At 40.1% G+C, this 27,763-nt stretch overlaps 1 protein-coding gene and 1 non-coding gene across 2 annotated transcripts; one reads left to right on the top strand and one right to left on the bottom strand.

The window, feature by feature from the left end:
* Nup37 (nucleoporin 37) lies at nucleotides 1-27,763 on the bottom strand. The gene is made up of 9 exons (XM_032910872.1): nucleotides 27,540-27,763; nucleotides 23,809-23,933; nucleotides 18,325-18,397; nucleotides 16,340-16,434; nucleotides 5,836-5,926; nucleotides 3,373-3,554; nucleotides 3,000-3,050; nucleotides 1,254-1,347; nucleotides 1-263 (listed from the first exon to the last, which is right to left on the bottom strand). The coding sequence occupies exons 1-9, from the start codon at nucleotides 27,693-27,695 to the stop codon at nucleotides 150-152; spliced, it is 981 nt and encodes a 326-aa protein (XP_032766763.1). The 5' UTR covers nucleotides 27,696-27,763; the 3' UTR covers nucleotides 1-149.
* LOC116890612 lies at nucleotides 12,203-12,323 on the top strand. Its single transcript, XR_004386763.1, has one exon. It is a non-coding gene; the product is annotated as a U6atac minor spliceosomal RNA (small nuclear RNA).

Raw genomic sequence — 27,763 nt, 5'->3', positions numbered from 1 at the left:
TAATTTTCAAGAAGCCTTTATCATTTTATTTATCAGAAAAGACAACTGAGGCATTTCTAGACTTACAGTATGTTTGATATAAAAATAAGTATTTTTTCCAAAATATATACTAAAAATACAAAGCGCAGGATTAAAAATACAGAGGGAAATCATATTTCTGTCACCCAGAACAAGAGCTTATGGTCTCCTCCAACTGCACACAGCGGGAGTGTTCTGTGCCAGGAAAGACCAGATCCGACAGGTACAGAGCCAATGAGGATGGGCTGGAAAACATGCATTGAAGAAGCACAGTGAAGTCTTAACTCAAACAAACAACAAACAAACAAACAAACGGAAAACTACTGAACTACTATGTAATTGTCTTAAAGAAATGTATTTCACAGTTAGTAAGTAACAAGTGCTGGTGAGTGTGGATGAAACAGTCACCTACTGCGTATAGTAAGCGACGTTACTCATTAGGTCAGTATCCTGAGAGGCAGTCACTGAGGAGATAACGTACAGTGTAGCAGAGGGGGGCGGAGCTCAGACAGACAGTGGAGGTGCTCCTCTGTGAGATGTATGTACAGAAGAGCAATCACAGCGCAGGGCTCCTTGCCGTCCCTAAACTGTGATTACGAACAAGAACTGGGTCTGGAGATAGCTCAGTGGTGAGAGCACTTTCAGAGGACCCCGGGTTTAAAACCTAGGCCCGACACAGCTGTTCACAACATCCCTAACTTCAGTTCTAGGGATCCATAACCTCTTCTGACCTCTGCAAGCACCAGACATGCATGTGGTGCACATACATACATGCAGACAAACACTCATACACAAAAATAAAAATCTAAAATAACAAGTAGGAATGTATTGAAAACTATGTTTGTAGCAGAAGCATAATAATTATGAAATATACATTATCTATTTGCACCTGACTTGAATGAAAACCCAAGCTACCTATAAATAATGGGTATGGTCCAGAATAAAAAAATTTTGCAGTCTATACAAACTAAGGAAGCAAAATTAATATAGTTAAAGGAAAGATAAAATGTAGATGGAACAGATAAAATGATTTTTACATTAATTTTGAAGAAAATAAATCTATTGCTACTGGTGATCAAAACATTAAAAGAAAAAAAAAACAACCCTTTCAGTTGATAGCAGACATAAGTAATTTTAGTTAGTAACTATAAAATTGGGAGCTATGGATAGAAAAGTAAGAAAACCCAGTTTGAGAACCAAGTACCCAGAAATGCCACAAATCATTTTTGAATTACCTGAGAGTGCCCTAAATGATGAATCTGAAACTGACTGGACATTTTGCCAGGATATCCAGTGGTTGCAAACAGGTTTTCACTAATGGCAGACCACCTAAGAGAGAAGCAAGCATAACAGTAAGTGCTGTCCCACAGACAATAAGGTTCTAAACCAGGCTGTTTCTTCCTGTGCAAAGCCAGTAACTCCATCATCTGGAATTTGTTAGTGGGACTTTCTATGCAACCTCCGGTTTATTTAGCCATGAATCCTTTCTCATTCTGTATATTTGCTGAATGCTCACTCTAGGTCCTGAAGTATGTGCTAAAATCATGCAAGGTTAACATGGTCTCTACATGGAGACACGAGGCTTCTGCATGTAACATGGTCTCTACATGGAGACACAGGCATCTGCATGTAACATGACAGACGGCCAGCATTCTTTGATAGTGAGTTCCCTGGTCTCAGACATTATTAACTGTTTAACAGCCCATCTGATCTCTGTACCAACTGAATCTCAGCTGGGTTCTGCCAGCGGTCAGTTCTAGGCTGAGACATAATTGGCGTGAGGACGCCATAGCTTCTGACAAACACGGAGGGCTCCTTTTTGTCCTCTGGTCACTCAGTGAGCCACAGCCTCACCATTCCTTAGGTTGGCAGGCCAGTGAGCTCCCAGGGTCCACCTGTCTGCACTCCCCAGGGCTGGGGTAGGTAGGAGCTTTGAAGTCAGGTCTTCAGACCTGCGTAATAAATGCTCTCCCCAGCACTGAAGCTGAGGCTTTAAGGACAGAAGAGCTGCTCACCCATGCTGAGATGAGAAGGCCTCCTCTGCAGTCCTCACAAACCATACATAATTCACTGGTTTCAAAAATATTATTTGATCATATCTCTGAACTTTGGATTATTTCATAATAATCTATGGAAATATATAAATATATAAATTATTTTATATTCATTGGTGTTTGGCCTGCATGTGTGTCTGTGTGAGGGGGTTAGAAGCCCTGAAACTGGAGTTACAGACAGGCATGAGCTGCCATGCAAGTGCTGGAAATTGAACCTGGGTCATCTAGAAGAACAACCAGGGCCTTTAACCACTGAGCCATCTCTGTAGTCCCAATCTATGGGATTTTAATACTATACTGAATATATTTCATTCTTAATAATAACGAAGTCCTGGTAATTTTACTAGAGATATTTCAGACATGATTTAAAAATAAAACAAAAAACCAGCAAATTACAAATGTCTCACTGTTCTTAGCTTTTTTTGCTTTTCCTGTCATTTAAGGCTGCTTAATGACAATACAATGGAATAAAATGACAAAAACCAAAATATGTTAATGCAAATAAAAAACCAAAACATAACATATGTTCAAGACATATTAGTCGGCATGGCATGACTGTGTCAAATGCAGTGATGTTGGTGTGCACACATAGGTCTATGCGCACTTGTACGGAGCACCACAGGGGAGGATGCAGGCAGCACAAGCCATCCTGACCTTGAGGTAGACTGGTAGACTGGCTACATGGTTTCTGTGAATTACAAACATTTCCTAAGTGGTTGAAAAATAAATTTCCTGCTTACCTAAAGCAAAAGACAAAGCAACTACTTAGTAGGGAAAAGAAAATAACCCTTATAAAGCAGCAGAGAGACAAAAGAGGAAAACCAACCCCCCACAGTCCTATGTAAAGAGGAGGGCTGGGAAGTCATCCTGGCTGTGGAATACACTAAATCAAGGATTCACACAACCGCAGCAGAAACCGCACATTACCTAAACGAGTGTGCGCGATCCATGTGAACAGGTCTTGTCTCTTGAGGATAACTAAAAAATAAGAGTTTATGTTGTACAAAATATGTGTTAGATTCAAGTAGATGAACTTCAATGAAGGTTTTTAAGGTGTTTTCTTTTTGGAGCCCAATAAATTTAAGCTGTAACAAAATTCCAAGCAAGGCTCAATTGGAAATAGCGAGCAACGGACACGGCTTAGAGCCACTCTGAGCTCTCCAGGGACAGCATCTCTTCTTTTTCTACAGGAGACACTTGTTCTCATTGCACATGGAGGCCTAGGTCTACAAGAATGGCTAAATGGGTCATTTAACAACATATTTATGTAACAGAACAGACAGACATACTACATAACTACCTGGACCGAGTGATATCCCAGATAATCCAATCATTTCCTGCCACAGCACCAACTTTGAAGGTGTTTTTCAAGCACCAGTGTGCTGACATTAATGGTGTCTGCTCTGACTGAAGAGATAAAATTGCCTGCTGGGCCATTAGATCATAAAACCGGATTGTTCCGTTCTTCTCTGCGACCATTAGCTGTAATACAGGACGGAAGAAGAAAAGCCCGCATGTGTCTCGTTAGCCAAGTTTGAGGAAGAAGCAGAGATTTCATGTCATAAAGACATATATCACACACACACATATCACACACAGAGGCAGACGCATAGGAAATGAAGCAGTGAGTCAGAGGTACCCACAGACTTGGACAAGCACCTAGTAAATACCGAACTCTTAAATTAGGAGAGAGTAGCTATTATTAGTTCCTCTCTATTTCCTTTTTATAAGATTCCAATAATTAAAAAAAAGTTTCCCATAATTTTAAATGTTTAATAAATTGTTATCAATATGTGAAATATGTAACCAAATTCAAAAATTTATAAAGTAAATGCCAATTTAAAAAAAATTACAGTATGAAAGTTGTTTCTTAGACTTATGAAAGCATGTCATACAATATGATTTATAATGGACAAGATTTCTCCAACTCTGCTGGATACAGCATTAATCCCTAATATCCAAAGAATATCTTTATCTACTGTGTAAGGTTCCTTCTTTCTGAGAAGGTTCGTCTAATTTTGCTGATTTAAAGGTGCAGACATCTAGAAGTGTGAGGTAGCAGTGACGAAGTCGAAAAAGTGGGAGTGGCGTCAGAAATCTCACTTCTAGTATTTAAGGTACTGAATGGTTTGGAGTTTGCTTTGTAATTATTTACAAGAGGGAAAACAAATCACAAACAGAATGTACAAAGAAAAACACACACACATATGTATACACACATATGTATACACACATGTACACACACACATACACACACATATGTATACATACACACATATAGGTATTCATCAGGACTAGTTTCAAGAAATAGGCAATCAACAATGTGAAAAATGTCTCCATGTAAGAATGAAGGAGAAAATATTCTCTAATGCATTGGTGGTAGTTTGAGAGCATAGGGACTAGCTGAAATTGTGGGATTAGATTATAATTGTGAAGTACAAGTAAAGGTAAAATAGAGGTGACCCTGTTGACCTAAGCCTCCTGTATATATACACCAATATAAAAGTTAGGATCTGCACCCGAAAAACGCAAGAATCAGAAACGCCAGAATACTGCCCTGCGAATGTTATGACTTAATTTTTTCTTATGGCTAAATACTGAAATGCAATTGTGTGCACACATGTAAAATGTTTCCTTTACCTACTGATGGACATCTAGACTATTTGTTAGTCATTCTGAACAGTGTAGCCGTAATCACCAGACACATCTATGAACAAACACACACACACACACACACACACACACACACACACACACGTCCCGGAAACTAAAAAAGGGACCATGAGAAATGAAGAAGAGAAGGCACTGTATTATCAGAGTGCAAAAGGACACATGTGACATGGAGGAACGATGGAGGTCCTAGAGGACAGGAAGGGGGCCACCAAGAAGGTAGGAAGACAGTGGAAGGGCAGTGGGATACAGGAACCAATAAGAACAAAATATGTATACCAATAGTGGAACCCATTAATTTGTATTCTAATTTTAAGAAGCTAAAACAACAAAAAGGAAACTATATCCAAACATTTAGAATTAAAGATGGATAACAGATAGCTTAAATTTAAAGATAAGTTACCATAATATAATTGTCATGGGAAAAAGCCTTGACACTGTATATTTGCTAAATAGAATCAATGAACTCTATCTTTCCTGCAGAACTGAGGGCAGAATGAGAAATAAAAACCCAGGATATTAGAAGTGTACGGAACTCAGTTGTCAAAGGGAGGAGGGAGTATGGCTGTAGGAAATGCTGCAGGATTGACTCTGAGATGAGCACGGCATTCAAAGTCTATGAAAACATATGAAAACATACCGGCATATGAGACACCTTGTTGAATGGCTCCTGTTTTTGCCATGAATTACGGCTGAGTGCTATTTAAAACTCATTAGAGTTTTAAAAACTTTAATTTGAGTGCCACTAATATAGGACACGTGCCTTATGACACTGATACTTCTTGTTTATATATAAGCATAAGCATAAATTTAACTTTTTTTAACTGCATACTGCTAACTAGATTATGAAATTTTTGGCTGTAATCTGCCAAAGGCCGGGAAAAGCACATTCTGTCTATATGAATGATGATTGCAAAAATGCTAACAATTTTAGAGAAACTATTAAAGTACTTATTTCTATAAAAACGCAAATGCAATTGTACTAATTTATGTCTGAGGTAGAAGGTCATTGGTCCTTTTCTTTATGGGTATGAGTATGATACCTGCGTGTCTTTTAAGCTTGGTAAAGGAAAATTAAGTTATAGATCATAACCTTGAAAGTTTCCTCAGGATGCCAGCATACACTCATTCCAGGAGAATGAAGAAGAAAATGAGCTGTCTGCTTTCCTTCCAAGCTCCAAATCCTAGTAACAAGAATGTGATGTTAAATACCTTTGATACATCACTACCAGTAAAATAGAGGAAACTGACAAATGTACTTAAAGCCATTAACTACATATTAATTATTACATACATTTGTATTTGACAAACATCTTTGAGAAAAAAATCGTGCCGCTGGAAAATAGCATACAGAATTTAAGTTTTACCATGCTTAATTATGGGAACAAAGTCATATATTTTCTTATTAATCTAACAGAGTAACATTCTATACCTAATTATTAATATATTCAATGTAAGCAAAATCATTGTTTCTAGGCCATTAATTAGGTTGCAAGCCTACTTAAGTCATTTCAACTTCTCTCTCGCTCGCTCACTAAGTAAATGTGAGGTGAGAGGAATTTAGTAGGATACCATTTCCCACAATGCTTATTCCTTCTGCTTTTGGGTATGTCCTATCTCACAGTTTCTCATCTGGGTGACTTGTCCCATGTTTTCTCCCACAAGCTGGCTATGCTTAACAGTTGCCAGGTTAAAGACAGGCTGAAGCGGCAAGCCCCTGTTCTTTACTGGCTATCTATCTACAAGCTTCCACTTCCTCACAGACAGGGCTCTTCATCTCAATGCCTTTAATCTCAGAAGCCACGCGCATGGCACTGGGATGTGAACGTACTCTCCCTGGGAACTATGCTTTCTGACTAGCTCGCGATTCCCACAGCCACTGTTACATTGTGCTGAGCAGAGACAGCATGGCAGGAAGGAGACGTCCAGGACTGATGGGTAACAGAGTGCCTCCAGCAGTCTGGTCCTCCAGTGAGCACACTCAAAGCTGAGGGTGCAGCTCAGGGGCCTGTGTGTTTAGCCTACAGGAGGCTCTGGGCTCCATCCTCAGCGATCTCCTAACCATACTCAAAAACATTCACAAGGATTTCTCCTTTTTCCTTTAGGTTTTATAATTTATCATTCTTCATTTCTTTAGGACTGCAAAGAAGTTTTAAAAGTTAAAGTAGGCAAAGTTTTTTCCCCAAAATGTATAGGTTGTCAAATTTGACATAGCATGTTACATATGGAGTAGCAGACATGTCTGAGCATCATCTACTTGATTAAGTATCACAATCATTGTATCAAAAGACACGTTTCCCTATGTGAAGGAGACAGTCACGGTTAACTGAAGCAGTTTCCATGCTGGAGTATGGGGCCAGCATACACATGCCTTATCACTATTGGAAGAGTCGAAGTCTGTCTTCTCAGTCCAATGGCTCTCATGGAGGGAGGACTAAAATAGCCATTCTTTTGATTTTAAAATGAATTTGGTATTTGTTGGCTATTATGTAAATTAAACAAATACACCATAATATTTTCATGGTTCTTTCCCCCCTTTCAAATCCAGAAGGCAAAGAGGTGAAAAGATGGAGAGAGAGTTATGGAAACAGGTCAGTTAACTAAGTATACTGTGGTCTAATGAACAACATTTTACTCTAACTTAAGCAGTATTTTATCCTGATCAGAACCTAATGATCCTTTAGAAAAGAGAGAGAGTCAGCTCAAGCATGAGGAGGGTCACGTGGATCATACCTCAGAGGACTAGGATACGATGCTTTAGGCTTTGTAATTAATTATACACTGATTCAACAATTCCCAACTGTTACATAATCTCAGCACTAAGTATGCAAAATACAACAAATTGGGCTAAAATAAGTTATCCTAACTAAATTAGCTGCAGATGTTACAATTTAAGTTGTTATGTCTTATTTCCCTTTTTGATAGATTCCACAATTAAGCCCTCTGAAATCCTTTTGTGCAGTTCAATGTATTTTCTATCTTTAAGGCCATCTGAGGAAGCTCCACTTCCTTTCCACTTTTGAAGTAGAGCATATATACATACATACATACATACACACACACACATACATACATACACACGCACACATACATACATACACACGCACACACATACATACACACCATACATACACACATATATACACATACATACATACATACATACATACATACATACATACATACGAATGGTGCATGAGTCTTAGTACAGAAGCACAGAGTGCTCTCAGGAACAGGAGCCAGAGCTAGGGCACTTACGCCAGCCTCAGCTCTGTTCTAGCTGTGACCTTACTCTGATGAAAGGTGAAGGCGTCACTACCGTGACTTCTAATGAGGTAGCTTACATGTTAGCAGCACAAAATGAAGCCACATAGCACGGACTTCTTTTCTTCACCTTCGGGTTGTGTGAAAATGTCTAACAAAACTGTGTGATGTTCTAGTCTCTCCACTCACTCCAGAACTCTCAGTAGAGTCCACCACAACAGATATGCAGATTTCTCGAGATTTTAGCACTAATGCCATTGTGACCTTCTTGTACATGTCTGACCTTAGTAAGCACACACGGCCACACAGCACCCCCTCCGCAGTGCACAACTGCTCCCACACATCTCTACTCTCTGCTCAGAACACACCCAGGCATGGGAATGGTGGAGCAGTATTTCCCTTTGGCAAGACAGACATTTGTCAGTGTTTTCCAAATCGGCTGTACTATATCTTTTTTTTTTCTCCCACACATATTTTTTTAAATTACCACTGCAAAAAGGTGAAACTTTTATATTCTAATAAAAATAACCACTTGACTGAATGTCAAAGCTACATTTTCCAGATGACCCTATTTTGTAAGATAAATTTCATTTCTAGGATTTTTTCCCCCAAATTGAGTATGCCTTTCTATGTGGAACTGCGCATGTATGTGCAGATGCCTGCAGAGCCAGGGGTACCAGATTTCTCTGGCACAAGAGTTATAGGCGGTTTTGAGCTAAGAAACAAGTCTGTTCTCTCCAAGGATGGTCCTCTACAGGGCACTATGCACTCTGAACCAGGGAGCCATCTCTCCAGGCCTGAGACAGTGTTCTTAAATAACTACTATCCACCCTTTTGCATTTGAGTTATTTCCTTGATCTGTGCAGAGATGTATTTACACAAAATTAAAACTTAGTTATCCAGGCTGGTTGGTGGTTAATTCGACACAAACTACATTATCTGGGAAGAGAGGCCTCACCTGAGGACACGTCTCCATCCAGACTGACTACCGGCAAGTCTACATTATTTTTTCATTCATGATTGATGAGGATGGGCTCACCTGTTGGGTTGCATAAGCAAGCATGCTGAGCTAGCCATGGAGAGCAAGGCAGGAAACAGCACTCCGCCATGGCTTCTGCTTTTGTTCCCCACTTGAGTTCCTACCCTGACTGTCCTGATGATGGAGAATGACCCAAGAGTTATAAGCCTTTTCCTCAAGTTGCTTTTGGCCACGGTGACCTATCACCACGACAGAAACTCTTACTGAGAAAACAAAATTTGGATTTAGCTGTACTGTGGAGGAAGCAAAGTTATCTTCACCTAAATTTATAGATTTACTCATTTTAATTTCATAGGGTCTTGCTGAAATCATTTTGGCCGAGTGCTGTGCAGCAGAGTCTTAACTTCCTTACCATATAGTAGCACTAGAATGTAACTGTTACATGATTAACTAATTACAAGGTCCCACAGAGTGTGTGCTGGCATAAGGGACCGCATAGATGTTTTCAAGGGTTATTTCAATTGACAATCGTGGCGGACACTCTGTTCGAGAACTCAAGCGGGAATTTCCTGCGCAATACACTGTTCTTTTTCTTGTTTATTGTCTGTTTCAGTTGGCAGCTCACCGTCTGTCAGAAGGACTGCTGCTAGCAAATGTTTTTGAATAACAGACAAAAGAAGGAATGGATGACATTAAGCGAGGCATCTGTATCCATTTGGCACTCTCTAATGGGTAAACCGAAACACAAAGCACAGTACTTCCAAAGGACACAACCGGGTCACATGGACTGGCGCACTGATTAACGAAGTAGGAGGACCAGAAGGAGCTGGCGTTGTTGGGATGAGAGGGCGCGTTTATAACGCCCTAGAGATGACGATGGTGTTCACTGACTTGGTTGTGATGGCAAAACGAGGATTCCCTTCTTATGTTAGCTAATTAAAGAAAGCAGTGGTATATTCTTTACCGAGGACATACTAGGAAAGGAAAGCAGGTCGAAAGGGATTAGTGTTAACATATGAGATGGTATCGGCATCGCAGGGAAAAGTTCAGAGGTGGGGCTCTCTAATACAAAGCCCAAAGCTAGGAATTAAACTCATCAGATTTGAAGACACATATTGCCAGTGGTCTACAGTTATTTCTATAGCTTAGACTGTAGAAAATGTTGAGTCTTAAAAGTAGAGACAATTAAATGGAATGATAATTTGAAGCAAGAAGTTTGCAAACAGTATGTCAACATGCGTCAGATTTTCAAATATACTCTGACGTTAACATTGGAACTAGTATAATCTTCTTTACTGAAGTCTACTTAGCAAGCAATAGTAATAACTTTAAAATACTAGCAATATCAATGATGAAAGAAATGGCTTTCTAATCACAGAGCAAGAAGAATTAAAATCAAGAATTACCTATGCATCTATTTTCTCGCTCATTAGCATTCATTTACTCACTGAATTAATAAACGTATGCAAATGTGATCCGGTTTGTAGTGTATTTCCTGAACTATGAAACTATAACACAATAATGAATAATACATTATTCTGACTTCCTTCTATGCTTGGGGTTATTTAGGCATGGTGTACGTAGTCTTCAATGCTGATTATTCTTAAAGAAATGTTGCATTGGCCTATCTTCTGAAAGATCTCAGTTTCCACTTTGCGACTTCCGTCAAGGGCTATTTAAAAAATATTTCACATATTTTCTGGTTCCAACCAGAGCAGGAGAGAAACTCCATCTTAATGGCAGATCCTGAGACTTTCGAATGTATGTAAACAGCAGACTGGCAAGAACTTGCTGGCATATGATCCACAGAACAAGTGAGACATTTGTCTTTTCTTGGAACGTTCTTTTGAGACTATATTACTGGCTTGGTGACTAGCTTAGGTCATGAGTTAGTATACTTAGCCAGCTATTTGGTCACACTGGTGAAAACAAAGCTAAAAGCAAACAAGAACAACAAAGATGGGCTAGAGAAGGCCTGAGGGAGAGGCCCTCCTGCAGAGGATCTGAACTCAGGTCTCGGCACCCTTATCAGGTGGCTCACACTCTGGTAGCATCTCCCGGACTCTGCAGGTACTGCCCTTACATGGACAACCACCCCACCCCACATGCACGATGCTAAAAATAATATAAAACTTAGAATAAGTGTTATCTCTTTAAGAAAAAAGTTGTATCCTGTCCTTCTCCCATTCCTAGCCAGAACATAAGAGCTACAATATCTTATGTTTTATAGAGAATGTGCATGGTATATTATATGTCTCATACGCACTGGTTTAAACTAAGACTCTCCTGGTTTGCAGAAGTCATTTTTCCTTCATTGTAACTTTTATCCAGTATTTTTAAGAGTGGGGGTGCGGAGGATTGCCTCCTGCCAGCTTTCGTGATTACAGTGAACACCGAGTTTACTTCTTTTGTTTCCCCTAAAGTACTAAGTGCTGGCTACACTAACATGTTCAATAAATACTTGATCTGACTTGTTCTTATAGAATGACTAGGAATAGGGTGCTCTGAATTGACGAACTTATAAAATCATAAGCTCAAGCCATTAATCACTGAAAAGGCTGGAGAGATGGTTCCCCAGTTAGAGCACTGGCTGTTCCTGCACAGGACTAGTTTTGTTCCTAGCACTCAGGTTGGGCTGCTCACAATCACCTGTAACTTGAGCTTCACGGGATCTGATGCCCTCTCCTGCCCTCCATGGGTATCCACACGTATGTGGACATACGATTACACATAAGGAAAAAACTTAAAATTATTTAAAATAAAACAATGAAAAACAGTTAAGCATGTGGCTGAAGAAATGGCTTTGCTCTTAGAGCAATGGCTGCAGAGGTCTAGCAATGGCAGGCAACATGGGGCACTCAGGAACTGCTTCTTTCTTTGTTGAGAAAGAGTCTTGGTATGCTGTTTTGGCCAGCCTGGTATTCAGTCAGCTCTTAGAGGTTTCAAACTCAGTCTCCCAACTGACCAAAATGGCATGTGCCACCACACCTGGGTTTTCATTTTTCGGCATAAGTTTTGTAAAGTTCAGTCTATTTAAAGAACTTTGGATTCAAGTTTGTTTTATTTTTTAAGAATCTCTTTTCTTCCATAATATGGTGGTAATAAAGCGGAAAGGTTTCTACTAAAAACTTGTCATTTCTCATAATTTTGGGAGAATTTAACTAGTGAACAAAAATAGAACATAAAAACGTACCCCCTAAAACAAAACAACCCCCTCTAGCTGTAGAAAAGGAGGTCAGCATGCCCCTCAAGAGGGATGGGAGAGGCCCCTTGGCTAAACAGCACGTGTGCGGCTAAGGCATCGCCTCCTCCCTTGTGGCACTGAAGCACTGTTTTAGACTCACCCAACAGTGGAGGAGACAAAGGTAGGTCTAGACATCTGTCGTCTCCTCATGGCACCTCCAGGGCCAAGAATGGGCTACATCTCATTCAGCTGTTGGCCAAACAGGCCGAAAGAACCCCCAAATAATCCAGGATATCACCAAGTTTCTTGGTGGGGACAGGGTGACATGGTTCCTGCTCCTGGCACAGGGCCCTGGTGTGAGCCTCCATGAGTATTGATGCCTGCTGTGGGTGTAAGGCTTGTTTTTATAATAATGTAGATATTTTCATGTTCCTCCGAGAAATACCCTCTCTATTAACATTAATGACTCCAAGAGAATTATCAACAGCATCAGTTCAGGAGTCGAAGGTGTGGCTAATGTCTCAGCAAAATGGTAAACACTGGGTGGGACCTTCAGGACAGCCCTTAAGGATATGGAAAAGAGCTGTAAATACACAAGTTCAAGATATATATAATTTCTCAACTATGCAAAATATAAGGATGCAATATGAATTTTGAGGGGTTCATGAATCTAAAGGGACAAAGGCAGCTACACTATGAACTAGCTTGTCAGAAAGATATAAAGGCAGATTCATGAGTTCAAGGTCAGCCTAAGAATTAAACCCAGGTGTGACAGAAGTAATAATTTCAGGGCATGGTTCCACCCAACTAGTTTATCATCTGTGCTTAACCAAGGCAGACAGATGTCTGAATTCTTTTGCAATGTTAAAAAAAAAAGGAAGCTTGCTGTCTCCTAAGAATCGAAGGGCTGGGGTCACTGGATGCTGATTTATAAAAATCTAAAGGAAACCTGGAGTAAATGACTGGATTGATATGTAAAATAAAAGACTGAACCTGCGTTCTGCAGATGAGCTATCCAGAGAATTTTTTCAGATAAAAAGAGAACTGCTTGGAGAACAAATACATGGAGAGACACAAACATATTCTCTCTCTCCCTCCCCCCACTCCTCTCTCTCTCAAGCAAGCAGGACATGGACAGAGCTCTCCTAGAATAGCGAATAAAGACAGAGAAATGTCCAGAGAGAAAGCAGAACAGAGAAAAGCAGACTGGAAAAGCTGGATCAAGAGGGACACAGGTCGTCAGCTTAGATCCACGGTTTGACTTCATGTTGTTCTCTTCACCACTCCTAGACACCCCTTCTCTCAGAGCCCCTCTCCATGCTGAGGGTGGTCCTTGGCAGTTTCTAAAAGCTGATGGTAAGGCTTTGTTGTTGATGTTTATGTAACTCACTGGCCATGGATAAGTCAAGCTGGTTGTCGCCCTTCCTGACTAATACTCATGGTACTGTAAGGAACTTTGTGAACTGTCAGAGGAGAAAGGCAAACACCGATTTGACAATAAACCTTTCAATCTACAACAGTGCTCAGCCTTCAAGACACACTGACGCAACAGTGTAACAGAAGTCCTGTGAGCAGCCAGCCACTGATTTGGAGTGGATTTAAGGACCACTCCAAAAGATGGGACCTACACCTGACACTGCTCAGGGAGCCTAAAACAGGAGACAAGACAGTCCCTGTACCTAGGGGAAATCAAATACTACTGTTGGCCAAAGGAATAGAGGCATAAAATGACTAATGGCATTCTGCTATACTTAAAGATGAGTGCCTTGGTCAGTCGTCAGAAAAGCTTGCTCCCGCAGCAGATGGGAAGAATACAGACCCACAGCTAGGTAGTATGAGAGTGAGAGCTTGGATGTACATCCTAAATGGATGTCTCCCTCCGCTCCCTTCCGTCAGGCTCAGGGACGCCTGTGGGTAAGAGGCAGACAGACTGCACAGGGATGGAAGACGCCAAGGAAACGAGCCTTCTAGACACAACAGGACTGACACCTATGTGAGCACAGGGGCTGGGAAGCACGCACAAGGCCTGTGTGAGTCTAAGTCAGATGGAGCCTCAGAACTAAGAAGGGAGATGAACACAACCCCCTTCCCTAACCCAAGAGTTCTCTCCAGCTGAAAACTGCTCACACGGGAATAACTTTATCCAGGAGTCTCACTAGGCATACAAATCACACTTAAAGGCAGGCCCCAGGCCCAGCAGCAGATGCTAGCACAAACTCAATGGTGTTTTTGGACTTTTTTTTTTTTGTTGGCCTCATCATGTTTTGTTAGAGCATTACATATTTATATATATGTTACAAATGAAAATATTAAATAAATATATTTATTACGTACTTATAAATCACAATATGTAATTATATGCCTATATATTATACAATATATTAAATATGTAATAAAGTATAGACAAATATAAATTATATAATAAACAAATATATTACATTATTATACAGGTCTTTTGTTTCTACAGTTAGATTTCTGGTTTTGTGTTTATGGGATTCATCCTGTATGTACTAATGTGTATGTCTGTTTATATACATTTTTTTGTTTTTTCTTTGGTGCTGCATTTTATTTTTTCTTTCTGTTATTTTTCTCTGATTGGTCTTCTCAGGATTGTTATCTTGTTTTATTACTATTGTTAATGTCTGTTTGTTTTCTAATGAGAGAGCAAGAAAGGGTGTTAACTTGAGTGGGTGGGAAGGATCTCTGAGGAGCTGGGTGAAGAGAAAAACCCTAGTCAGAATAGATCGTATATTAAAATTTTTAATTGAAAAAAGTTAAATTAAAGAAGCAAATATAACCAAGCTAAACCAAACAAAAAAAGACAAAAAGCCCTTCTGACGGCAGTCAGAGACGCTGTGCTCCTGGGCTGCAGTGCTGACCACAGCTTCCTCCTTGGACATGTATTTCTTCCCCTTTCAGGTATTATTATTCTAAATACTTTTGACTAGAAAAATCATATCGTATAGAACTGAATCACCAAAAATTATTATTACTTTAAATAGTCAGTTTAGTATTTAGGCCTCTACTCAAATGGGTTAATAAATCCTCACGGCCCTAGGCTCTTATGCCTAGAAACCTTTTATGTCCCTCACATGAAAATTTTAGCAGGTAGTACACAGATGTAATAGCCTTTAACTGTCACTATATCTTCAATTATGAGCACACTTCAATTATGGTGGCACACGTCTTTAATCCCAGCACTCAGGAGGCAGAGGCAGGCAGATCTCAGAGTTCCAGGCCAGCCTGGTCTACAGAGCAAGTTCCAGGATAGCCAGGGCTAAACAGAAACCCTGTCTTGAAAAACAAAGCAAAGAAACAGACAAGTCAATTATACAAGGACAAAGACGTAAGGAACAGCTATCGGATTCACTGTCAACGTGAGGCTCTAAGGGTTTAGTAGCTGTATAGGTGCACGGTTTTAGTGAGCATTATGAACATGAACTCAAGCTGTGTCCAGTAACTTTGGTTCACAGACTGTTAAAGCAAATGCAGCAACTGGCACTTCTACTGACCCCAGGCTACTCGGCTCCTTCTTACCCAGACCACTGCTCTTCCTTTAGTCTTCATGTTCTACAGCTTTGAGCATCATCGAAATGCTCTCCTTCTCCTGTCTGTCCTAAACTGGGAAAAGGACCACAGGGCACCACGGGCTCCACTGAGAACGTTATAGACTTTATAACTTGTCAAGATACCAAAGTGTCTCTCTCAGGCAGTATTAGTACTTTTTATTTTGCTACTTTATTAGTAAACATTAACTTAGCCTTTGTGATATAAGAAATAAATTCACAATGTGACGGCGGCCTTGTATCAACCTACTGAGCTTGTCCAATATTGGAGACTTTGATTCACTTTGATTCACTGGTATGTATGTATGTATGTATGTATGTATATATATATATATATATATATATATATATATATGCTAATAAATATTCAGCTCTAAAAGAGGAGGGCATGAAGTACATGTGAAGAAGCAAGGGAGTGTCCAGTAATTGGATGGAGACCTTATTGGTTGTGGAACTCAAGTGTGGAACATTTCTACAACTTAAATGAAGCAGACTTCATTTCCAATATTTTATAGTCTATACAGAAGTTACAATGTCTTCATTTTTAAAATGTTTATTACAAAACGACAAAACAAAAAACGTGGCTGTAACACAAGTAACACACCTGCAGGTATGGTCGTCACTCACACTCGCGATTTCCTGGCCTTCTCTGGGATGGAACACCAAATCATTAATGAAATCCGAGTGGCCCTCCAAAACCTGCACGAGAAAGAGATCAGTAAGGAAGCATGGCCAGTCTATAAGATCCCTCTCTAATCTTTACACTCTTTTCTATAATATTTTAATAAATCTGCCATTTTAAAAGCATGATTTATGTAGGCACTTTCCTAGGAAGGCTGTCTTGGAGAGAAGTCAATCATTCGACACTCTGCTACTAGTTCAGCCTTCCTTTTCCGGTGTGCACTTCTTATGAAACACATTATTTTCTTTAGATGCCTCTGTCCTCGTATCACACTGCCTTTCTCATTCACCACTTAAAACTCATAACAAGTGAAGCTGCAAACACTTTGGGGCTCCTGAGACAGAGTCTTTCTAAGCTTTTCATGTTTCTGTCTTTGCAAACTCACAACCACCTAGCAATATGGACAGTATGAAGCTCACCTCTAACATTTGTAATCACTTGTTCAGTGTCAATGATAGCATCGGAGAGAGCAAACACCAAAACCCCATCGTGGCAATCAACACAAAGTCCCCTCCAGCCACTGATGGCACTAATGGGAACTTGTGATGGTAAATATTCTTCTTATACAAAAATGGATACAATTTCAATTCAACGTGAGTGCTACTTACTGTTAACAGAAAACATGCGTGCCCGCCTGCGTGTGTGCATATATGTTACAATGTATATAAGTTTTATATGAATTAGCTCACCCAGTGCTCTCAGCCTTCTGAGGCAGATAGAGGCATACCTGACTTCACCAGTTACGAAGAGTTCTGCTCCCTGCCTGCCGTGTGGAGGACTGAGTGTAATACAGAGTCAATCTATTGTCTTAGGAGGGTCTGCATTTAGTTTTCTAAGTCTCCTGGAAAAGTCCCTCAAGGAGTATGCACACGCTGTACGTAACTGCAGTGAAGCTCACCGATCTACCCTTCACAAGGTTTTAGGTTCACATGCTTCACTTTTTTATTCTTTTTGGTTTTCCAAGCCAGGGTTTCTCTGTATAGCCCTGTCTTGTCCCAGAACTCACTCTGTAGACCAGGCTGGCCTTTAACTAGCCTCTGCCCTGCCTCCCCCCAACACCCCGAGTGCAGGGAGTAGAGGTGTGCAGCAGCACTGCCTGGCTTGCTTCCCTCTCTGACTGTTGTGAGAACCTAGACAGGGCAGTACTGTTCATGTTTGCACTGACCGCTGCATATAGAATGCTCATACTCTGCCCATCACCTTTCTCTTACCCAGCCTAGGCTGCTACAGTTCACTTCCTTTCTCCTATTCTCACCTGTAAACTCCTCTTACCTGCCGTTCCTAGCTTCTCTCAGTCATATCATAGTTTCTAACTGCCTTCTTCTAACGGCCTAGCTACTAGGGTGTGTAATGGGTCCTAAACTGTAGTCTTGGAAGAGATGGTGAACAGGAGTCACCTACTTAAACTAAGGCACAGCCTCTTGACTGAAGTGGGAAGACCCTCACCCGGAGTGGCTGGCCCCAGATATAAGTGGTCCCAGGAAGACCTCGTTGCTCGCCAGCCTGCCTTCACATCTGGCTGAAGATTGTGCCCAGCCTGCTGTTGCCGTTGTCCCTGTTCTTTGCTGACATCAGAGTGCCCATGTGATCTTACTCAGAATCTTCCAGGCCTTCAACACCGACTGGATGGCTGAGGTGTGAAGCCTCAGACAGAACAGTACAGTGTTTCCAGCCTCTTCAGTGTGCACACGGCCACTGCTGGATGACCCAGCTCCCACTGTGTCAGTCGTATAATAAATCCACTGTTACAAAATATATTCATTCTATTGTTCTTTTCCTCTAAAGAAGTCTTGACTAATCCAATGGTCATAAAAGTGTCATTTTAAACCATTGTAAATAAAATTCATAAGCAAAGAAAATGAACATATTTTAACATAAAGATGCATTCATTATACTTGTCAATATACCTTATATTCATTTTTATCTTGAAGATCTGAAGTAAATAATCTAATCTTCATATCAGCGGCTGAAGTACAAAATCTAAAGGAAAAAAAGAATCAGACTATGTTTAGCCTTTGTAGATTAGCGTCCTCCCCATGCCACCTTGCTTCTAAGTCATCGAACCTTGTCCTAACTCATAGTGACGCTTCTGGGGTTGGTGATGGCAGGTGCAGGTGCGGGGTTACTGCAGTTTATACTAAAACTATCACAGCCATTGAAGGAAGCAGGCGGCAAATGCAATGGAACACAGAAAGTGTCAGGACATTTTGGGTTTGTGTCTTCAACCATAAACAGAATTTCATACTAAGATGGCATTCTCTACCTTTCTCTGAATCTTTGCTACCTTAGGGTTTACAAACTGTCCTTTAAGAAGACCAGAATACCTCAGAGACTGAAATAACATGGGCAATCTGAGCTTTACTACTAAGAAAGAGAATCAAGCTTAGAGCAAAGCACAGTAAGTTAGGAAGAGGGTAGACAAACACCTCTCCCCACCCCGACTGCATTACCCACCAGACTTTTTAAGTGTAAAACTGACAACGAGAGAGTCTAAGTTGTACCTCAGCCACACACACAACCCACTATGTAGTTACAAAAAGAAATTTCTATTTATTTCAGAATATTCTTAAAAATAAGGCAAATAATAGAGCATGAATATGACTATAATCATATCTATCTATTTATCTATTTATTTATCTATTTATTTATCTATCTATCTATCTATCTATCTATCTATCTATCTATCTATCTATCAATCTATCTATCTATCTATCTATCTATCTATCTCAGGGTATCCAACCTCTTGGCTTCTTTTAACTATACTAGATGAAGAAGTGACTTGAGGCAGACATTATATATATTTATATATACACACATTAATATATATAAAAGCTGACGACTAAACAGAGCCTGTGTCATATTTGCTGCCACAGATAAGCAAGAAGTCTTCACACGATAATCCCACGTATGAAGTGCCTGCTTGCAGTCTTAAAGCCACCAAACTAGTCCAAGTCTGTCACCCCTCATAAAAAACATGGACACATCTAAGTAACACAATATCTTTTTTTTTTTTTTTTTTTTTTTTTTTTTTTTTTTTTTTTTTTTTTTTTTTTTTTTTTTTTTTTTTTTTTTTTTTTTTTTTTTTTTTTTTTTTTTTTTTTTTTTTTTTTTTTTTTTTTTTTTTTTTTTTTTTTTTTTTTTTTTTTTTTTTTTTTTTTTTTTTTTTTTTTTTTTTTTTTTTTTTTTTTTTTTTTTTTTTTTTTTTTTTTTTTTTTTTTTTTTTTTTTTTTTTTTTTTTTTTTTTTTTTTTTTTTTTTTTTTTTTTTTTTTTTTTTTTTTTTTTTTTTTTTTTTTTTTTTTTTTTTTTTTTTTTTTTTTTTTTTTTTTTTTTTTTTTTTTTTTTTTTTTTTTTTTTTTTTTTTTTTTTTTTTTTTTTTTTTTTTTTTTTTTTTTTTTTTTTTTTTTTTTTTTTTTTTTTTTTTTTTTTTTTTTTTTTTTTTTTTTTTTTTTTTTTTTTTTTTTTTTTTTTTTTTTTTTTTTTTTTTTTTTTTTTTTTTTTTTTTTTTTTTTTTTTTTTTTTTTTTTTTTTTTTTTTTTTTTTTTTTTTTTTTTTTTTTTTTTTTTTTTTTTTTTTTTTTTTTTTTTTTTTTTTTTTTTTTTTTTTTTTTTTTCTTTTTTTATTATGGAAGTAAAGGGAATCAGGAAACAAGTGCGACACTTGACATTGTTCTTGAGAAACTGGTGCATCTGATTTGATGGCTGTTGTGACAACTCTCAGTGTTTCTTGAAGACTTTTCCTGAAGATTCAGGTTTGGATATTAGTATTAGTGGTATATATTTTTAAAAATAGTTGCCCACAAATATAGGTGCTGCCAAAAAGTGCTGGGACGAGGGTTGGGGATTTAGCTCAGTGGTAGGCGCTTGCCTAGGAAGCGCAAGGCCCTGGGTTCGGTCCCAGCTCGAAAAAAGAACCAAAAAAAAAAAAAAAAAAAAAAAAGTGCTGGGGCCGAATGAATTTAAGTGAGGGATCTCTGAAAAGTGAGACTTACAAAGTCTAGTTAAAAGAAGGAAAGAGACTCGATCAAATTTTAAGTAGGGTGTCAGGCTGCAACCCTGCAGGCCATTTGCAAACCGAAAGGTAATGTATTCATGTTGATGCAATCTTACTGTCAGCTTGTTAGAATGTCACTGAAACACATCCCTGGGCATGTCTGAGGACATGAGTGACAATAACCAAACGAGTACAGCTACTTCCCCCACCACAAATAACACCGAATGCCCACGGTGTGCAATGGAAGGTAGGTCAAAGCAGCACTGGTAATCACTGTGTTTCACTGGCTAAGTCATTCCAAGCAGATGTAACATCTGACAGTGTCAGCTCAACTGTCTGTACTCAGAGCATAAAACATTAGAAACCCCATGTCACTGTAAAACTGAAGACAAACATGCTACAGACAGTAACAGCATACACACACTTATGTATGTGATAGAGGAACACAATGCTGTTATCTACAAAGTTCCTGGTCCTGTCCCCCCGCCCCTCGGTCCCCTGATTCATTACGTTTTATTTAAGTTTATGAATTTGTGTTGGGCCAGCTTTACAGCTATACTGGGTCCTACACAGCCCTCAGGATGGGGCTGAACGCGCCTGTGAGCAATGAAGAGTTCGGATATAAAGATAGGCTTCTACTTTTATATTCCCAATCCTTCTAAACTTTACATATTTAGAGTATATTATCTTTATAATAACATTTATATTTTATTTAAAACAATAAATTTATGCTATCAGCTTGCTCTAGAATATTCTTTAAATTATATAAGTTTCAAAACTGATTTGAGTCAGCTTACTAAAAAACAACAAATAAACAAAATCTCTCAAAAATGATAAACTGCAGTAAACTCAATGAAATATGGAGAAACACGTAGTGAAGAATGAGGTGAGTGTGGGTCTGAGGCAGTGACCAGGCCAGGGAGGCCTCTCGCAGCCCAGGGTCTGAGGCAGTGACCAGGCCAGGGAGGCCTCTCGCAGCCCAGGGTCTGAGGCAGTGACCAAGTCAGGGAGGCCTCTCGCAGCCCAGGGTCTGAGGCAGTGACCAGGTCAGGGAGGCCTCTCGCAGTTCAGGGTCTGAGGCAGTGACCAGGTCAGGGAGGCCTCTCAGCCCAGGGTCTGAGGCAGTGACCAGGTCAGGGAGGCTTCTCGCAGCCAGGGTCTGAGGCAGTGACCAGGTCAGGGAGGCCTCTCGCAGCCCAGGGTCTGAGGCAGTGACCAGGTCAGGGAGGCCTCTCGCAGCCCAGGGCCTGAGGCCGTGACCAGGTCAGGGAGGCCTCTCGCAGCCCAGGGTCTGAGGCAGTGACCAGGTCAGGGAGGCCTCACAGCCCAGGGTCTGAGGCAGTGACCAGGTCAGGGAGGCCTCTCGCAGCCCAGTTAAACAATCTGGGGATGAGATTTTCTACTACTTGCTGTTGTCTGGGTACAGATACTGAGAATATTTCCTTTTACTATAAGGGCAAACAAAACACACGCCAGCTGTGTGCTGACAAGAGATGCTCTCTATATATCGGAGACAAACCTGGCTGATCGCTGAGAGATCAAGGCCAGTGTGGGCTACATTAACCCTCTGGAGGGGAAAAAAGGCTGTAAAAATCTAGAAAAAATAGAACATTTTCACAACCTTGTAGGCAAATACATCTTATAGAGAAAACAAATCATCAAAGTGTTGAAAATTATTAGTTGGAAGGGAAATATCATATTTTAATGAAATCAGAAAACTCTCGGGAATAGAATGGTAGAAAAGCTGCAGACCCTGGCCCCTCCCACGCTCTGCACACAGGGTCCATGCACATCAGGCCGGCTGTTACCACGGAGCCATACCTAACCCCCAAGTCCGGCACTTTCTTTTCTTTTTTAAGTTTTTATTTTGTGTGTGTTTTGCCTACATGCAAAGGGGTACGGGATCCCAGGAATTTGAGTTAAAGGTGGTTGTGACCCATCAAGTGGGTGCAAGGAACCAAACCCCGGCCATCTGTCAGAGCAGTATGTACTCAGCCACTGAGCCACCATTTCCCCAGCTCCCTGTACTTCCTTAATATCAACATCTGTGACCCAGACTTATGCTCCTAAGAGAAATAAAATTACACATCCACTAAAGCTCTATAAAGGTGTGCATGTGAAACTATAGTCATAATAGCTAAAATGTGAACACTGTCCAGGCATTCATCACAGAAAACTGGATAAGCAAGCAAAAAGAACACAGTACGATACGGATGAGCCGAGCTCAGACCCTCACGCCTGTTGGAAATCTCATTCTGTGTGACTGCACTGATGAAGTCACAGTAGGCAGAATGTGGCTCTGCCCACAGAACTCTAACTACAGCTGCTGGGGCAGGGGTAGGGTTAGAGATTGACTGGGCAGGAACATGACGCGCTCCTGGGGGACAGAGCAAGGCTGTATATTATGAACCACACGAGGAGCTGGGGTTGTTGCTCCATTGGTAAGCAGCGCTTGTTTTGCAAGAGCTGAACTCAATCTCTAGAACGCATGCGTCTGTGCCAGACGGCAGCATGTGCTGTCACCCAGTGCTGGGAGGTGTAAGGGAGGGACCCTTGCATCACAGATGACATCCCAGCTTGTCCGCCAGCTACTGCATGAATGTACTCATGCACACAGACATGCATGCACGCACTCGTGCACACACACACCCACACACACCCACACACACACTTGTCAAAATTTGGTTTGTGTAGATGTGTATGTAAGCCAGAGGCATCAGATCCCCCTGGAGAGGAGTTACTGGTTGTGGGTTGTGAGGCCCCCTGACATGGATCCTGAGAACTGAACTCAGCTTCTCTACAAGATTTTTCTCAAAACCATTTTTTTTTAAATGCTTTCATCAAAACTGAAGCCCACTGAATAATAGACACGAATGTTATGCTAAACATGAGACTATGACCTTGGCTTACATCTGGGATGGGAAGGCTATACTACTGTTCAAACAAGCATTTATTTTAACAAAGTAGCACTGTATTGTTCCCACATTTACTTTGTGAGCTGTGTACACAGGATGGGTTTGTGGAGTCAGAGAAGGACTTGCCAGAGTTCGCTTTCCTTCCATCACATGGGTTCTGAAAGTGATCCTAGGAAGTAAGGCTTGGTGGCAAGTATCTCTACCCACTCTGCTATCTTCTTAAAAGTCCTTTAATTAGGAAGCACAGTCTTTGATGACCTGGAACAATTCTGATGGAACTCAGGAAAAGAGATTTGTGGTTTGGACCAAACATATGGTCAAAACATCAGCCAGTCATAATCTAAACCACAAAGACACGAGGCCATATTAAATAATGGCAAACACCAACATGTCCTGTCCTCTAAGGCTATGGACAATAGGCAGGTAAGGCACAGGGTCACTTAACAGGAAGGACAATACCACTGCCCTGAAATGTTTAAACTTACTTGATTACGGGAGGCAGCGAATCAAGCTTGGTCTCTGGGCTCCAGGCAATGCCATCGACTCGGACTCCATGGTGAAATGTTCGTAGTGTTTTGTACTGAATTCCTTCAGTGTCTGTTCCTTCCTCCTAAATGGATACAGGAAATGTTTTAATAAAGAGACAATAAAACACTCTCAGCTTCATGTCAATCTATAATTTATCACAAGGCCTGCACACGCTTTTGAAGAGTGCGAAAGAAAATTAGATATTGAGATTATAGTAGTTTATGGAATTAAAAAGAGTTCTGTGGACTTAATATGTAGCTTTAGAAAATTCGTCTAACATGCACAAGGTCCTAGTTTGAGCCCCAGTATCCTCGGGGAGAGGGGAAAGAAATATAAATGAACCAACAGAAAAGCTGTTAAGCCTCATCTAAAAACAAAGGATAGGTAAAGCAAAGTATTAGGCATGGTATCCTTCACCTAGGTGACATTTTATTTTCAACAGCAAATACCCTGCATAGCAATTAAAACTATGAAATGGCTTCAAAATCAGTCTTCTAGGTAAATGAGTAATTCATCAATTTCCAACTGGTAGAAAGGTTAACTGAGCACATGGTTTTAGTATGTGGAAGACCCTTTGAATGGCAATGCGTACCTCCAAATCAGTGTTAACTTTTAGACAGTATTATACAGTGTGAGATAGTATAATTTACCTGTCCTATCAGAGCAGTGTTCTCAACCTTCCTAATGCTGCAACTTTAACACAGTCCGTCCATCGTGTTGTACTGATCCCTCACTACTTCATAACTGTAATTTTCCTACTGTTAGGAATTGTAAATATTTGTGGTTTCCAGTGGTCTTAGGTGACTTCTGTGAAAGGGCCATTCTACCCCTAACTGGGTCACAACCCACAGGTTGAGAAGCAGTGCACTAGAGATCATAAAAGTGATATAAAGGTATACTGATTCAGAATACTGGTGCACAGTGATAAGGCTGTAAGAACAGGGAACCAGACAAACAAATTTCCAACCAAGGCAATGAGGGAAGATACTCAGGGGTCTCCCGAAATAGCTGTTAAACTCCTAAGCCTCAGCCTAGGTATTGGGTCCACAGGGACCTAGTTTACTTATTATTTTACATGGTTCACAGTATACTCTCATCAATACTTTTGTTGAATCCCAGTAGATGTATTGATTTTTCCAAGACAGTTTTTGAGATCCCAGCAAAATCATTTTGCAGGCATGCTGCCCAAGTCTTGATAAAATTCAAATACTATTTGAACGTAACATTAAAGTCCACGTTAATGTAACAAAGATTTTCCATTAATCAAAGTAGTGAATTGAAAAAAAAAAAGCACTGCCAAATTTTATTACTTCATATCTTGTATATATTACAGCTAACCCGCTGCAAATATGCCCAGGCAGGCACCGCTAGGCAGCTTAAAATTAAGTTTAAGAGCCTAATCATAGCTGACTTCACAGACAGAGACCTTTTTCCATACTTGACAAACCTACGGAGGAATTTTTATGTAAAAGCACACGTTATTTTGCTACTGTAACAAGAGTGATGAAAGGCAGGGCCTGTATTGGCTACCCAGATTAGATACGGAACTACTGAGTGGTCTCAGGAATAATGAAGTCACAGGGACTGCACAGACGAAGCTTTATGTGTTCACAGGAAGACTTGCCCTGCCTCTGGCAGTACCGCCTGTTAGTGAGCCAGCCACGAAAAGGGCAGTGTGTGTGGTATAGACGGAGATGAATGCTATTTTTGGTTCTGTTTGGGGTGTAGGCCGTATTGTATAGGCAGGAAATTAAGAGACTTTGGAAAACTTGCTGTAATAGAAATTATTATAGAAGGTTCCAGCAATTTGAGGTTGAGGAACAGCCAAGTTGGTGGAAGAGCTCTTTAAGGATTTGAAGTGCCTTTCCACCACACCCACTACAGACTCATACAGAATGTCAGTTAACCAAGGCTGGTGTATCTAGTACAATTCTCTTATTTAGTGCTTTCATTTTAACTCAACATCTGAAAAAAAAAGAACCTCTCTGAACACTTCCAATCGGAAAAGTCGCTGCTTTGGGAGAAGCATATTTGATAGTAGATAGGGCATTAGTGTTCTCAATGTAAGCCGCAGTGTTTCCATGTAAATTATATCCAATGCCCCAGTTCTGTCTCTGGAACTGTGCAAATTAAGCTGTATTTGGTGATGGCAAACCTTGCTAGAGCAAGCTCTGTTAGGTGAACACATTCAGGGCAGAATTAGCATCTGTTACTGCAAACAAATGGCGGTAACCAGTCAATATAGCTCTGAAATTTGTTTCGAACACGCCAACTCCTTTTAATCAGAATACAATGCTGAGAAATAAAGATAAAAAACATTTTTATCAACTTACAGAGAACTGATGTCTGATAAGATAGGTGCTAGCCATATAGAGCCTAGAGCACTTGAAATGCAGCCGGTGTGTATATGTATATGAACACATACAAGGATCTCAAAGACATCTATCGACATAAGACAAAGTATAGGATAACCTTTACATTGATTATATATGAAGTATTCTAGTTAAAGTATTCGTTTAAAATTCGTTCTGCCATTGTAATTACTTGCATTGTGTGTGTGCATGTGTGCACGTGCTATAGTGCACATGCCAAAGCCAGGGGACAACTCTCAGGAGCTGGGTCTCTATTTCCAACCACGTGGGCTTCAGGGATTGATCTCGGGTCATGAGCTTGGTAAGAAGTGTCCTTACCCACCTCACTGGCCCTACTTTTATGTTATCATGACATCTAGCTTATACTTGTGGCTCATATTATGTTCTGAGTGCTGAATGAGCTCTGTTCAGCTCCCTGTTGTGTTGATTTAGGGTTAATATTCAGGTGACTAAAATCTGAGTCACAACTCTCCCTTCCGGGTTCCAAGTCTACTGTCTTGAGACTTCTAGGTCATCTTTATTAACTGTCGCTTGTCTGAGTTGGTCCAATCTATTAAACAATGTTTCTGAACATAGAGTCTGGCAGACAAACAGCACTCAATAAATACTTGCTAAATGAAGTTGGTTACCAAAGGATTAAGGTACCTTTGTTTCATTTTCTCCACAAAAATGTGCTTGCCTAAATCAGTGCTTTCACTCAAGCCCAACCAGACTTCTTTATTACCCAGAGTGAGTAAGATTGGAAACTTTTATCCTTATAGGGTCTTTTATAAGTGAGGCTGTTTTAAGAGTGCACTGATTTCAGACTCTCTTTGGGGATAGAGCAAGAATCTCTCTTAATTTCCTGGCCCTTTCTACACTCATGACTTTTTGACAAATGTGTAGCAATCAGCAAGCCTACCATGTACCCTCGTATTTCTGGATATGTAAAAGGACAGCATGGGAGTCTGAAAACCGTTTTCTGAGAACTACCCTGAACTGTGGGCTATGAATGTCAATCCTGTACGGTTATCTAAATATCTAGTGCAGATACACAAAGTGTATACGCGCGTGTGCGTGCTCAGTTATACCGGGTTTTATCAGGTTACACCACTACCAATCACTAGGTGAAAGAGGAGCTTCATAGTTTTCACTCCCATCATCTACCTGAGTGCTCACGCACGTCTCAATAATGAGTAGTGGGAATTCCCTGTCGGTCTCCAAAAATAATTCTTCTTGTATTCAAGCGCAACACACTTTCAAGTTCAGCTTTGGTCTGTATACATTATTACTGATAAAATATCTTCCCTGTCACTCCGTGTAGACTGGGGACTAACCTGAAACATACACATGCCAACAACCACGTAATTACTGCCGCCATACGCGATCAGGTTTCCCGACTCTCCACTCTCAAAGGGATTAAATTCTACCACATGCACATAATCTTCACAGTCCACGGTGTAGGCAGCGTTTCTTGTAACATCTTGCTTCATCTTGTATTCCAAAGCTTGAGCAGTGGTGAGGATCAAATGTTTTTTTTATTGGCTGTCACAAAACTGTA

Source organism: Rattus rattus, chromosome 1, assembly GCF_011064425.1.
Source record: "Rattus rattus isolate New Zealand chromosome 1, Rrattus_CSIRO_v1, whole genome shotgun sequence".
NCBI classification, from domain to species: domain Eukaryota; kingdom Metazoa; phylum Chordata; class Mammalia; order Rodentia; family Muridae; genus Rattus; species Rattus rattus.
Note: the sequence above shows the minus strand (reverse complement) of the source record. Positions and strands in the feature narration are given on the sequence as shown.